At 38.4% G+C, this 15,238-nt stretch overlaps 1 protein-coding gene across 1 annotated transcript in view; it reads right to left on the bottom strand.

Moving 5' to 3' along the window:
• Nucleotides 1-2,901: 2,901 nt before the first annotated feature.
• DUSP11 (dual specificity phosphatase 11) overlaps nt 2,902-15,238 on the bottom strand; it is a 14,941-nt gene continuing 2,604 nt past the window's right edge. The window contains exons 3-9 of the mRNA XM_052649188.1: nt 14,739-14,870; nt 11,164-11,287; nt 8,527-8,587; nt 6,426-6,472; nt 6,074-6,149; nt 5,662-5,844; nt 2,902-3,387 (exon numbers count right to left, since the gene is read on the bottom strand). Coding sequence (XP_052505148.1) covers nt 3,192-3,387; nt 5,662-5,844; nt 6,074-6,149; nt 6,426-6,472; nt 8,527-8,587; nt 11,164-11,287; nt 14,739-14,870 — 819 coding nt within the window. The 3' untranslated portion in view covers nt 2,902-3,191. The remainder of the gene's footprint in view (nt 3,388-5,661; nt 5,845-6,073; nt 6,150-6,425; nt 6,473-8,526; nt 8,588-11,163; nt 11,288-14,738; nt 14,871-15,238) is intronic.

Below are 15,238 nucleotides of genomic sequence, written 5' to 3'. Positions count from 1 at the left end.
CAGGAACAAAAATTACAGGTCACAAATACAAGTTCTGGGATCAGAATTGTTACTGTTGTTCAGTTGCCAAATTGTGTCCCACTCTTTGTGACCCCATGGACTGCAGCACAGAAATCAGAATAGCACAGGGTTTTAAACAGCAGCAATGAACTATGGAAAAATAATGAATAAATGCATTTTCAACTGTCCACCTACAAATGTATAGTGTATCAACTTATCAATGCAGTGAAAGAATAAAATAAACCCATTTCAGACATGCAAAAGCCTCAAAAAGTTTGCATCCCATGGATCCTTGGGAAACCATGGAAGAAAACGCTCCACCGCACAGGGAAGTAAACCATGAAGCAGCAGCTGTGGATCCAGGAAACAGAAGCGGCACAGAGGAAATGACCAGAGCGAAGGCAAAGAGAAACCCCAGGGCAAGAGCTGTGCCCCTGGTGTAGAGAACCACCACTGTGGACCTGTCATAGGTTGAGTTGTGTCCCTGCAAAAGCTGTATGTTGATGTCATCCTAACCACCTGGTCTTCAGAATGTGACTGTACTTGGAAGATGAGGTCTTTAAAAAGTGAAGTTTAAATGAGTTCATTAGGGGGGGGCACAATCCAGTGTGACTGGTTTCCATAAAAGAAAAGGAAACCTTGACATAGATACAGAGGGAAGACCATGTATAGACAAATGACCAAGATGGTCATTTACAAGCCAAGGAGAGAGGCCTCAGAAGAAACCAGCCCTGCCGATACCTTGATCATGGACTTCTGGCCTCCAGAACTGTGAGAAAATAAATATCCAGTGTTTAAGACACCTAGTCCGTGATTTTTTTTTTTATGCCAGCCCTGGCAAACAGTGTCTAACCTAGACCAAGTCAAGAACAAATCCAATCAACCCAAGGAAGATTTCAAACAAAAAAAAGAGTCTGATGTGTCTTCCCTATCCACATTAGGTCCACAGGAAAAGACACAAAAATGTAGGGGCAAAAGTGGCGTTAAAATAACCATGGCACACCCTGGTTCAGAGGTGAACACTTACCTAGAAAATAACATAAACTTAGGATATTAATTTAACCAAAAGCTGGAAAATAACTATACTAAAAATATGCGGGGAACAGAAGTGTGTATGTGGAAAAATGTTATGAAAGAGCTAAAAAACACTCATCTTCTACAGTAGGAAATCAACAGAAAGTACTAGGAACTGAAAAATCAAGAAGTGGTCATATAAGCCTAGTATTTAAATAACAGAGGTAAATATTAGATAATAATGCAAAAATACATAGAGTGTTGCCCTTGGGGAGTGACAATCAGGGGGTGGGGCAGTGTGCTAATGGGAAGACTGCTCTTTTTCATGAAAATCTCAGCAGAGCTATTTGAATTTTAAACTATGTACGTGTGTTTTTCTTATATGTGGTTTTTGACGTGATGAAAATAAAAAATGTAAAAGCTTACTTAAACAGACGACGACACAGCTTTAAAAGAGGAAGTTGCCGGTCCCTTTAGCCAGAGGACTTTCAGTGGTGCGATGTGAGCAGAAGCCAAAACCACAGTGTGCTGAAGAATAAATGAGACATGAGAGGAGTGTGGTTCTCAACAAGCCGTGTCCACAGCTGAGATGAGACGGGGACAGAGAGGACAGGACCCAAGACGGCTTCCCAGGTGGCGCTGCTTCCCTGACGCCTGTGCCGGCAGCGTCCTCCTCGGAAACCGCTGGCCAGGAGCTCCATGGAACAGTAGGCTCGCTGGAGCCCCATGCCTGTCCCTGGTTGTTCTCTTTCTGCCTCACCGGTTGTCCTGCTCCAATTTCTTTCCAAGTGAGAGTTCATGACATATGCGAGGAAACAATTCCACAAACACAGCCTTTCAGCAAGAACAACTCTTGTATCTCTGTTAAATCTGGTGGGTAGAAAAAATTTTTTCCAAGCCACCATTTAGATGAAGGGTAGCAGCCTGACTAGGTTCATCAGACACAGACCAGGGAGGAGGTGAGTTAGAGCACCTCCTTAGCATGAGGTTCCACAGGATGTTCACTTATGACACACAACAGGGCAAACAAGCATCACCGGCAGTATCATTCTATGACACAACACTCCAAAATCAGAGGCTTACAAAATGAAGCCAATTTGCCCAAGTATTCATCAAGTATCTACCAAGGCTTATGATGTCATGACAGTTACACCCTTTCTTGAGCAAACAAAGGTTTCTGGCTTCCTCTGCAACTAAAAATAATTACTACCTCCCAAGCGATCCATCTGTGTGTAAACCAGCTAAAGAGATAACTTAGAAAAAGTCAAGGTCAGGCACCATTCCATGGTGAGAGGATAGTAGAAAAAGACTGCAGCAGGTTACATTCAATAGAAAAGCAACAACTTTGGGAGCCATGCAAGTCTCCATGGATATTGCAGGCTTTAAATCTCACATCTTATTCAGTTCATCAAGCAACCTTTACAGTCTATAAAAGCCTTCAAGTTTTCGGAGTAGCTCTACCCAATTGATAACAGTTACCCTGTCAGGTAAATTACTCAGCATTAAGTATTTAGGTTTTTCAATTGGTCTTTTCTGCTCAACTCACAATCAGTCTCAAAGTTTATCCATTCCTGTGTTAGATGGCCTATCTGAAAATTTAGTGAAAGGAAGCTGATAATAACACAACAGGCTGCCAATGAAAGAAATGTCTAATGATAAAAAAACTACAACTAATTACAAATAGTGATTAGGTTCTAAAGAAATTATCTCCTAGGTAGATTTTAACAAAAATATTGAACAGTTAGGGGGAGAAAAAAGATACCCTAGTGATTTGGTCAATAATAGAATATGACAAAAACATGTTTCTGCATGCACACACACACATACACACAGACACATTAACACCACAAGTTTAGTCAGAAAAAAATACATAGAAAACGAAGGTAGAATTTTTCATTAATTTACAAGGGATATTCTTTATTACCTTTATCAGTTCTAAAATATTATCTTCTTTTAAAAAAAATTTGAGAGTGGAATGACAGATCATTTCCTTCACTGTTGTAAATACTGCAAATTTGTCAGCAGTAGTAAGTATCAATATAATTTTTCCTTAAGCTTGAACATGTAAGGGAGCAATAAAATAGATTATAAACCTCATTTGACCTGATCTTACAAAAAGTCACTTGCTGATTTGAGTCCTGCTCTGTCTCCAGACAGATTTCCAGGGTAGGCGTGTGTCACTTGGTCCATCTATAATAGGCTGAATAGGGTACTCTGTAGTAACTGCCAGGAGAAAACCTTCTGTTCGGGCCTCCTTGACTGGCATTTGGCTTTACATTCCAAGAGTATCTCCTCTGAAAATAGTCCTCTCCAGGGGGACCAGGAGGAGGGACATGGCATCTCTGGTAAATGTTCCGATTCTGTGAAAATTTTCTTAAAATGAAAGTAATAAAACATTATTAGTTTTAATAACTATATATAACAAGCTTTATAAAATTATACATAGACACGCTGGTTCTACTATTTTCAACCTGGGTGATTTTAGCGGATAAAACTGCTTAACCTTTGGCTCTCTCAGGGCTTTACAAAATAGAGTATTATTAAAAACCCTCCATCTTCATGACTGTTTTGAAGGTAAATTAAAACAACGTATTTCTATTACCCACCACAACGACTCGGCACACTGCAGGTCCCCAGAAGCCTTTACCACCTTTCTCTGTAGAGGTAAATGCTCATACTATTCTAATCGGAGATATTCTCTCCAAGTGTGGCAGGGCTGACATGAAACAGAATGAGCTATTTATGTTTGAAAACAGAAACCTGCTTTCACCGTATAAGTCAATACATATATAAATTAATTACAAAATGTAGAAATTCTAACCATGGCACATGCAGCAAACTTGGAAAATTAACATTTAATTGTCCCAAAATTAACACTGGTAAATCTAATATAATCATATAAAAGAAAAGTTGGAGATCTGAGAAAAGTAAACACCCCACAACCCCTCAACCCCAATTAATCTAATTAAACTGGTTAATATTTTCTTTTGGTCTTTACCTCTTGCATCTTTTTTTGACTACTGAATCATAACCTATTATTTTCACTTATTATAAGTGAGCTCTCACTTTTAATGACTTTATAAAATATCACAGTATGGATACATCATTTACTTAGCTATTCTTAACTGTTAGAAATGCAAGCTGCTATCAATTTTTCCACTACTGTAAATGACGGGGGGATTAACATTTCAGAACATATATGACTCTATCCTAAGCACTTAGTTTAGAGTGTGATGCACAGTAGGAACTCAGAGAAATGTGTTGAATGATTGAATGCATATATATTTCTCCATATTTTGAAGTTTTTTCTGTAGTTTCAAGGTTAGCAGGTAGGAGCGTTTTTATGGCTATTACAGTTATGTTTCAAAAGGGCTATACCTATTTTCAGAGTCCCTGGCAACACAAGCAATAATCTTTGAAATGTTTACATCTTCTAAAAATGTCAACATCTTTTGAAAGTGGAAAGTTCACAATGTGCTAAATTAACTTATGTAATAATCAATAACAATCCCAAGGTATGTATTATTAAAGTTTTATTTATAATATTATTAAAATTTCCATCCAACAGATAAGAGAACAGGAATTTAGAGATCTTACTGAGATCATAGAGAGAGTGAACAGCAGAGGTAGGCTGCAAACCCAGGCTCAGCCTGACAATCACCACCCTGGACTACCTTGTCAAAAACTGTTGCCAAGTTAATAGGCGAAGAAGAATACTGTGCTATTTTAATTGTCCTGAGGTTTTCCTGTTTCTCAAGTAAAAAAAATGTGTGTGAATTATGCTTCAATTCCTCTGCAGATTTCTCTACTGGCATTGTACTATTTTCCGTATAATTTGCATTTATTATGCCGTGCTAAGTCAGTTCAGTAGTGTCTGACTCTTTGCACCTATGAACCATAGCCCCAGGCTCCTCTGTCCATGGGATTCTCCAGGCAAGAAGACTGGAGTGGGTTGCTGTGCGCTCCTCCAGGGGATCTTCCCAACCCAGAGATCAAACTCAAGCCTTTTATGTCTCCTGCACAGCAGGCGGATTCTTTACCCCTAGTGCCACGTGGGAAGCCCTAATTTTTGTTTACTCTTAAAGAAAACAACCTTCCTTATTCTGAAAACTGTACCACTATTAATGGAGCCCAAGAATGCAAGGAGACTTCCCAGATGGCACAGTGCTAAAGAATCCACATGCTAATATGGAAGACATGTGTTCAATCTCTGGGTCAGGAAGATCCTCTGGAGGAGGAAATGGGAACCCACTCCAATATTCTTGCCTGGAGAATCCCATGATAGAGGAGCCTGGCGGGCTACAGTCCATGGGGTCACAAAGAGTGGGACATGACTGAGCGACTAACACACACAGACAAATATGCAAGATCCTTTTCGGCACGCACATCAAATTATTGCCTTAAACTAAGTTTAAGGATCAATGAAAACTTTTAAGACCTTATCCTGCCTGCCTCTGAAAAATCACCTATTCCCCATCCTATACTTGATTTTCCAGCCCTAAATGCAAAATATGGAGAAAACAACTCCTCCTTGGTTGACACTGACCAGCAAGAAAATACAAGTTCTTCATATTATCATACTGTGTTTGCACCAATTTATAATATTAGCTTCTAATTCAATGCTAGACAAAGGGAAAGCAGAGATACCTTTCTGACTGCTGTAAATCTTGAGTCCAGGTATGGAAATGCCGAGGTTCTGGGTAACCTTGGGTCTGATGCATGTTATAGTTAGGTCTTCGGTTAACAGACTTAGCAGCTGTGAAAACTGGCTCCATCATACGTGTTGAATCTTCAAAACCTCTTGTTCTAGATACACTGGAATCCCAATTCCTCAAACAGAATGTTTCCACAAAATATTATTGGTGTCCAAATTTGGTATCAGTTCAGTGACTATATTTTGGCCCATGAAAAAAACAATCCCACCTGACCCCCACACTCCTATGTGTTTAGGCTTCCTACAGCAAGTTAATGAGCTACAAGAAGAATGGATATGTGCAATTTACATGATACAAAAATAGATCTTTCTAACCACAAATACCAGGTATAAAATGCAACTTACTTTCTGATGGGACCGTTCCGAAGGTCTTCAATGTAGTTTTGCCTTTCTAAGCAATGTCCACGGCATCTATTGAATACTGAGGAGAAGATGAACTGTTAGAAATAAGTGTACAAAAAGCAAATCATTCCCAGAGAAAGCAGATCAAAGAGGAAGTCCACTTACTGATTTTTCAGGTTGTCATAGCTCATTATTTCCAGATACATCCCTTTATAAACTTTTGCTAAAAGGTTATCTTATGTCAGAACAAATGAATCACAAACTTTTCTCTTTTACCGAAATTTGAGAAATTTACCTACATTTCTACTTTCAAATTTTTTAAAAAAGGGAAAACAGTGACAGCTCTCATACTTACATTCAATTGCATCATCTGGCCTCATGCCTTCTACATCAATCAAATACCTAACAGACAACAAAATTCAAGTCATTTGTAAATAAAAAGGAAAAAAAAAATCATTTTTGAAAAAAAAAAAAGATCCAATTTCACTTTACAAATATACATATAAAAGTCCTAAGAAACTATCAGCACATCTAATCAGTAATTATTAAAGAATGATATACGAAAAGGCTTTATTCCAAGGATGCAACGATGACCTAGCTTTAGAAAATCTATTAATTATTTACTTACACTAATACAACAATTAATAAATGAAAGAGAATAAAATACAGGATCAAACTGGCAAATATTAAAAAGGTATCTAAGATACAACAGTCAGTTTTGATCAGAATGCTTTGCACACTAACAACAGGAGACTTAGTATGACAGAGTACTCACCAGGAACCAACAAGTAACAGACAAATTAGGAAAAGTATTAACATCATATCTTAAAAAAACACTATTAACCAACTGTAGGAACCAGAAACTTATGAATCGCCATCACTGACAGTTATTTCTTCCTCACCTTCATCCTCAACCTACCACCAAGGCCTAAACAATGATATTGCCTAAATATCTCTGGAATATGTTCACATCTTTCCACCAAAATGACCACCAAATCCTGGTCCAAGCCACCATTATGCCCAGTTTCTACTAACGTCTCCTAATTTGTTTCCTTGCTCTTTATCCCTGCAGTGTATTCCCCACTCAGTAGCCAAATGAGAGGCTGAAAATACAAACTTAATTACACTCACCTTCAACAAAAACAGTTCAATGATTTTCTAATACTCCTAACGTCTAAAACCTTAAACACAAACCTGCATGACTGAGCTCCTACCCACACTTCCAGCTCCATTTTAATGACACGCTTCCCCCACACCCCTGCCTTCCTGGCCAGTTCCTCCAACAGAGCACATGCTTTTCTCTTACAGGGTCTTTCTTATCTCTTATCCATAGAAATCTCTTCCCAATGTCTCTATCTGGTTAACACCTACTTCTCCATCAGGTATCAGCTCAAACATCCCTAAAGAAACTTTCTCAAAGGAGAAATATTGTATGAAGGTTGGAACTTTTATGGGCTAGAGACGGGCTGGAAGTTGAGTCCATTGCCAACAGCCAATGATTTAATCAATCATGCCTATGTAATAATAACCTCAATAAAAGCCCAAAAGGGGGGGGGGGGAGGGGAGAAACTTCTAATCTCCATGATGAGGTCAAATCCTCCCTAAAATATGTTCTTGTGGTACCATGCCCCTTTCCTTGGCATTTGTCAGAGTTGTAACTGCACGTGCAGAGTGTAATTCTTGAATCTCTATTCCCTCTCTAGCCTGTCAGAATTCACAAAGGGTAGGTAAAGTCTCTCTGCTCACACAATTTCCCAAGGCTTTTTGCTAGTACCCAGCACAGTGCTTAAAAACAACAGATGCTCAATATTTTAAATATTTTCTGAATGAACAAACAAAAATTGGTACAGTCACAAAAAGCGTAAGGGCATAAACTCTTTAATTCAGAAGTCTTATTCTGAGTTAAGTTATCTGAGACAAAGCGTATATAGTCAAAGACATTCACAGAGGAATGTTCATTACTTCAATGTTTTATAATATCAAAAACTTCTGACTTTCTCTTCATCAATAAGCAAAGGAACGACGCAGTCTTTAAAAAAGAACAAAGTCTCCAAATATTTTCATAGGAAGATGTCTACCATATATTAAATTATAAACCAGAACATCTAAATATTATACCATGAAATCACATGTAGAGTCAGTCCTCTGTATCCACGGGTTTCATTCCCCAGTTTACACAGGGGACCTGAGCATCTGAGGATTTTGGTATCCATAGGCTAGCCTGAAACCCATCCCCTGCAGATATCAAGGGACGATTATATGTGCTTCTATTTGTGCTTTTTAAGTTTAAAAAAAAATGTGCTAAATTATTACTGGTGGTACTCTCTTAAGTCGAGGGCAAGAGTGCCTCTACTTCATACATTTCTTTAACTGACTTCATTTTCTGCATTCAGCTTACATTACTATTGTAAACAAAAAATTTAAACATGGTCTGCCTCTTGGGGCTGGCAACTCACCTGCAAATGAGGTAGCCAGTCCTGTTTAAACCATGGGTACAGTGGACACCAATAAGTCTGTCTATAAAACAGAGAATACGGAATTAAATAAATGGAGTAGGTACCTAAAGACAGGTTATACAACTTTCTGAAGAGTAGCATTTATTGGTTACCACAATACCACCACTATCCTAAAATGGAAAAACTCTGAAGAAAAATATGTTTTAGCAGGAAGATACTATAAAGAATTAATATAGTCAAAATTCATTGCCTCGGGGCAATTTTGCATAGCCTCCAATCATATGCAATAGTATGGACTGGAGCATGCCCATCATGAACTGATTTGACTACAGAAAAAGGGAGTGGGGAAAAAACAAAACGAAACAGACTACCAAAAGAATGAAATCTGTTTTTGGGTGAAACAAATGGAAAGCCTTCACTATTAATGCTCAATAGTATTTATGAAAAGAACAAACGGCTTCTTGGCTTCCCAAAGTGCTTTTGTTCCTACCCTCATTCGCTGCTCCACACACACCATGGGTCTATATGCCTGTGGCGTTCTCGGGAACATAGCACTGTTCTTATATCACAATGAAAAAGTAAGGCTTGAGATGGTAAGCCCGAGCTGCACCGCAGGCAAACAGAACAAAGACTAGAATCAAGTCTCAGATTTTTCCAACTATGCCACAGTATCTCTTAGTTTAGCACTTAAAATATATGTATAGAGAAAGTAAATAGAAAACAACACGTTTGATTGCTGCAAAAGGTGTGTTTGTGACTAGGCGGTGTGTGGCATTCATCATCTCTGGCCTGGATTACTACTGCCCAACTTCTAACCCCTTCTATTTCAACTGACCTGCCACATGGAAGATGTTATCTTCTAAAATATAAACCTGGCTGAATTGCTGTTAATTAAAAGTCTTCATTTAGCACAGAATAAAGCCCAAATTTTTAGCAAAGAATTTAGAACTCTTTATAAACAAGTATCAATCTGTCTCTCCAACTGAATTATAAATTCAAACTATCAATCTGTTTCTCCAACTGAACTATAAGTTCAAACTTTGACCTGTGTCATCCACCTCCCTCCTGTCCCCTGCCAGCCTCTCTGCTCCCATTTTCTACTTCTCTGACTTCACTCACTCCCCGCTGTTCAGCCCCACTGGCCTTACTATTCCTTAAACCTGCCAAGCATAGCTGTGCCTCAAGGAATTTGCACCTACTAGTCCTTCTGCTTTAGAACACTCCCTCCCACCTCTTCCCCTCAGATATCCAATGGCTTGTTCCTTGCTTCCTTTAAGGCTCTGATCAACTGACATCTTAACAGAGAGGGCCTCCCTGGTCACCTTCCACACTCCCTCACTTCTTTATCTTATTTTCTTATTTTCCAGAGCACTTACCACGCACTGCCTGACACTCCATATGTTTCTTATTTCTCTCTCCCCCAACTAGAATGTAAAGTGCATAAGGGCAAGAACTCTTCTGTTCCTACTTGCTAGAACAGTGCCTTCAACTCAGATGGTTATACGATATTCTTGTTGAAAATGAACGTATGAATCCTCTGTCCTTCCCTACTACCTCTAGTCACACCAGAGGCTGCCCCTCACTGCACAAGTTCAAGTCCTGTGCCTTTTGTACCTGTTTCCAATACCTGGTCTGTCCTTTCCTCATTCTGGCAAGATCCTCTCCCCCCAAGCCCAGCTCAGATGCTGTCTCCTCAGCTTCTTCTGTGGCACCTGATTCTTTTTATTTTTGTTTATTTGTTTTTGGTCTCACCACGCAGCATGTGGGATCTTAGTTTCTGGACCAGGGATCGAACCTGCGACCCCTGCATGGGAAGCATGGAGTCTTAACCACTGATGGCTGGGGAAGTCCCTGCACTTGGTTCTTTTATTATAATTAACCCACTGTCTTATAGTTACTACATGCTTATCTTCCTAGATAACCATAAGTCTCTACTAGTCTGCTAGTCTAGACTGTAAAGACTGCTAGTCACCTCTGTTTCCCCATGCCCTAACAACAAACCGAATAGGCTCTCAGTGTTTACTAAGCCAATTTATTTTCTGAGTCTCTACCAATTTGAGGGAACAGAGAGTGTAGCCTCTCCCTCTTTATCAGTGAGCCTGGCATCTGTGGGAGGGATTTATAGCAGAGGAAACCACAAGGGTTCATAAGCAAGATCCAGACGTCAGAGAGCATGGTGAAGTTAGCCCATTGCTGGCAGAGACCTACACAGGGGTCGCATGCTGTCGTGTGGGTCAGTGGCATTCCAAAGACAAGAGATTACTCAGTCTTAAAACATGGCAAACACCATGTTCCCTTTGATACCTTTCAACCAATAAACAGGACAAAAGAACATTTTTATTATATATTTCCCATTCAAAGTTTTTAAAAAGAGGTAAGTAAGCTAGTTCAGTTTGTACTTCTCACAACAATCACCTTCCAAACTAAATTGACCCCCCACCAAAAAAACCCCAAAACTAAATTGCTTGAGACCATAAAAAGGAAAAATGCCTCTGTTAGCACCACCTTAATGTTATCAAACAAACAGGCCTAATGTCAGAACTATTAAAAATATTAAAACTCTCCAACCCCACTTGAAATGCATACCAAAATTCAGGTAAAGAGAAAAAAACAAAAACAAAAAAACAAAACACTCACCGTTATCTTTATTTTCTTTCAAAAACCCATTAACAGCATTTTTGAATTTTAAAATAGTGTCATCATCAGGAACCTGATGTCCGACCGTATAAATTTTTAAATAAGGGATATTTTCTGGTAATTCCTAGAAGGCAAAACCATGGAATGGATATTATTTCATTTGTAGGGAAAGAACAAAAGATTAATTAGAGAAAGCAAAATATAAACAAAGACATTATATTAATCTAAGTATGTCACTCACTCTGATAAGGGACTTTTTTTCCCAAAGCTGTTTTACCAGGAAGTACCACATGATTCTCGTTAAACTACAGAAAGGACAGTTACTAGGGATGCAAAAGCTAATCAATATGAATGAAGGCGCATATAACTCAAAGCGATAAATAGTTCTACCTAGTGTCTTACATTTCAAGAGCATAAAGCAGCTGTGATTGATTGAAGTAGAATAGTACAGTAGAGTCAAAGAACTTGGAAGTGGAAAATAGAGCAAATTTCGTGCACTGTTGAGAACTGGTATTCTTGGGGTGGGAGAAAGTAGATTATCAATAAAAGACAGAATAGGCTAAGTGAAAATTCTGTAGTTCGGAACTTATATGGAAAGTAGCAGTATGAACCTATGATATGCGTGCGAGCGAGCTACGTTGCTTCAGTCGTGTCTGACTCTTTGTGACCCCATGCACTGTACCTGCCGGGCTCCTCTGTCTGTGGGATTCTCCAGGCAAGAATACTGGTGTGGGCTGCCACACCCTCCTCCCCCAGATCTTCCCGACCCAGGGGTTGAACCCTCATCTCTTATGTCTCCTGCATCAGCAGGGGGGTTCTTTACCACTAACACCACCTGGAAAGCCTTCAACCGTGATATATTTCGTATTAAAAACAAACACACACATTTCCTATCTCGAACCACTGAAAAAGCCTAGGAACAACTGATGCCATGTCAAAAGGATGCAAGTCACTGAGAAGCTCCACTGGCCAAAGACAGGCCCTCAGTTAGAACAACTGTAACGGAGTCCACCGTTCTTGTTTAGTTACTAAGTCGTGTCCGACTCTTCGTGACCCCATGGACTGCAGCCTGCCAGGCTCCTCTGTCCTTGGGATTTCCCAGGCAAGAATACTAGAGTGGGTTGCCATTTCCTTCTCCAGGGGATGTTCCCAACTCAGGGATTTAACCTGAATCTCCTGCATTGGCAGGTGGATTCTTTACCACTTAGCCACCAGGGAAGCCCAACGCAGTCCATAGTGATACAAATAAATAAAGTTGGTCACCACTGGAGGATATTTGTCAATCAACTCATTATTTTGAACACTTTTAAGTAAAAGGAGAAAATCATGCCTCTATAGCTGGGCAACCAAATAGCTTATGCAGGGAATCTTCTCCTGATAGAAATACATCCAGTTAATAAATGAAAAAGGAACTATAGAATTAACCATTTTTTGAAGCTCCAACGGAGTTAATGGATGTAGGAATCAATCATCAGTGACTGTTAATATCATAAAAAGAGACAACCATATGTCTCCATCGAAGACCTATATCCATCATCACTTATGATGATCAACACCTGTTCATTCTCATCTATGAAACTGCTTTACCAAAAGAAAACATTCAAGCTTCATTCAGATCAAGCCTCTAGGTCCAACTACCAATTTACAGGAAATAAAAGGACTGAAGAATATGTTTAAAAACACATTAACAAATGAGATCATCAAAATCTAGATGGGACAATTAAACCAGTTTCTTTAAAAGATAAAATTCAAGGAGAAAAAAAAGAGAGACATGGAAGAACCTACAAAAAAATAAATAAAGATAAAATTAGAGACCTAACAATAAGACCACACCAAGTAACATGTGGACCATATTTGGATCCAATTCAGAATTCTTAAAAACAGCCTTTTATGACATTTAGGAGACAACTGCAAATTTCAGCACTGACTGGATATTTAATAATATTAAAGAATGATACTAAGGAATAAAAGTCCTAAATTTTAAATATATATATAACAAAAAATATTTATGTGTAATTAAATGTTATCTAGGATCTGCTACACAATGAAATAGAGTGAAACTGGCAGAGGTATAAATGAAGCATGATAGACATCAGTTGATAAATATTATAGCGAGATGATTTCATGGACTTCTCAACATACAAAGAACACTCAGTATTTTGTATACTTCTGTATATGTTTAAATTTGCAATAGTTGTTTATGACACTGTAGGAAATAGTTTGACAGTTTCTCAAAGGTTAAACACAGAACTAACATATAATCCAATAACTCTGCTCCGACCTACACTGCACATCCAAAAGAACGGAGAGCTACAATTTGAACAAATATATGTACACCAGTGTTCACAGCAGCATGGTTCACAATAGCTACAACGTGGAAACAAGCCAAGTGTCAATCAACAGAAGAGTAACAAAATATGGTATATACACACAATAGGATTTATGAAGTCTTAAAAAGGAATGGCATTTTGTCCCATGCTACAACAATGATAAACCTTGAAAATATTACGCTTTGTGAAACAGGCCAGATATAGGACAGATCTTGTAGATGCCACTTACACAAGGTACGGCGAAGAGGCAAATTCATAGAGACAGAAAGCAGAATAGAGGTTCCTAAGGGCTGGTGGGAGGGAAAATGGGGTGGGTAGTGTTTAAAGATTACAGTTTCTGTTGAGGATGATGAAAACATTTTGCGTGTAGACACTGGTGATGGCTACATGACACTGTGACTGTATTTAATGCCACTGAATTGTATACTTATAAACGGTTAAAATAAATATTATTTATGTATATTTAACCACAATAAAAAGAGAGGAACAACTAAGTTCAAATTTCAGCTCTTCCTTTTCTGAATCTGTTTCATTTCTGTAAAACTAGTAAGTGTAATTGTCTATCCTCTGAGCCAAGTGCAGAGGAAGGAAGCACGGCAGAAGATATTAGTACTACCACCACTTCAACAGCAAAGGACTGTTATGAAGATTAATTAAGACAATGGATATGAAAGAACTTTTTAAACGGCAAAATGCTATACAAGTATTAACAAACATTAGGTGTTACTGTTTCCCAAGGCCATGGAACAGATCAGAAGAAGAAGAATTCTTTTGCACTGATGTGTCCTACAAGGGCCAAGAGAATATACAGGTTTCTGTATTATATCAAAAGATATTAGGAAAAGAAAGCATAAAACTTAAGAGAACAATTGCCTTTTACTGTGATACTTAAACAAATAAAGACATAATGGATATACGTTCTTTCCTTTCAGGCTTACTATTCTTACTAACAGTTTACTTCATTTTCAAACTATACAACAGGGAAGCTTATAGAATTCTTAAGCAGATCCAGAGCCTATTGCCAAATGGTATAATTCAATTCATGTCTTCAATCTCATTTTCTTAATCTCATTGCAGAGAGAAATCAGAAATGTGTACTTAAAGAAACCACCAACTTTCCTTTTTGAACTATTACTCATGAAAGAAGGCCAGGATTCACCTTAGTATAAGATGATAAATATCGAATTACTAAAAATTATTACAGTTCCAGAAAAAAGGTCCATTTAAAGTGCAAGTTCCATTTACCTCTGGCTTGTAATAGCGGCGAGTATATGTTAAGTCAATAATCAGTCCAAGTTCTTCATTCTGTTCTTGGATTTTGTTAAAAAGATCCAAGGGGGAAAAACATTCTTCTGGGGCAAGATGCTTTTCAAAACTCTGTCAGAGAGAATGAAATTTAAAAAAAACATGTGCTTCAAATCCATTCTTATATTATTCATTTACTCAAGCCCTGTGATGCTAACATGAGATTCAAAGCAAAGTTTCCTCCTCTGGAATTTACAAGCTATATTACAATCCTTTCTTCCAGAGAGATTAGAGGGAAGCATTTCTATATATTTATTTCTGTTTTGTTTCTTTCATGCTGGTCTCCTAACCAGACTGGAAACTCCCAGAAGGCAGGGACCACATCAGTTTTGCCTACCACTGTACTGCCAACTCCAAGCAGAGTGCCTATAAATAGACACATATAAATAAATACTTCTTGAATACATATATGAAGGATGGCTTTCATTGCTTGTATGCAC

This window comes from Budorcas taxicolor, chromosome 11, assembly GCF_023091745.1.
Source record: "Budorcas taxicolor isolate Tak-1 chromosome 11, Takin1.1, whole genome shotgun sequence".
NCBI lineage: Eukaryota > Metazoa > Chordata > Mammalia > Artiodactyla > Bovidae > Budorcas > Budorcas taxicolor.
Note: the sequence above shows the minus strand (reverse complement) of the source record. Positions and strands in the feature narration are given on the sequence as shown.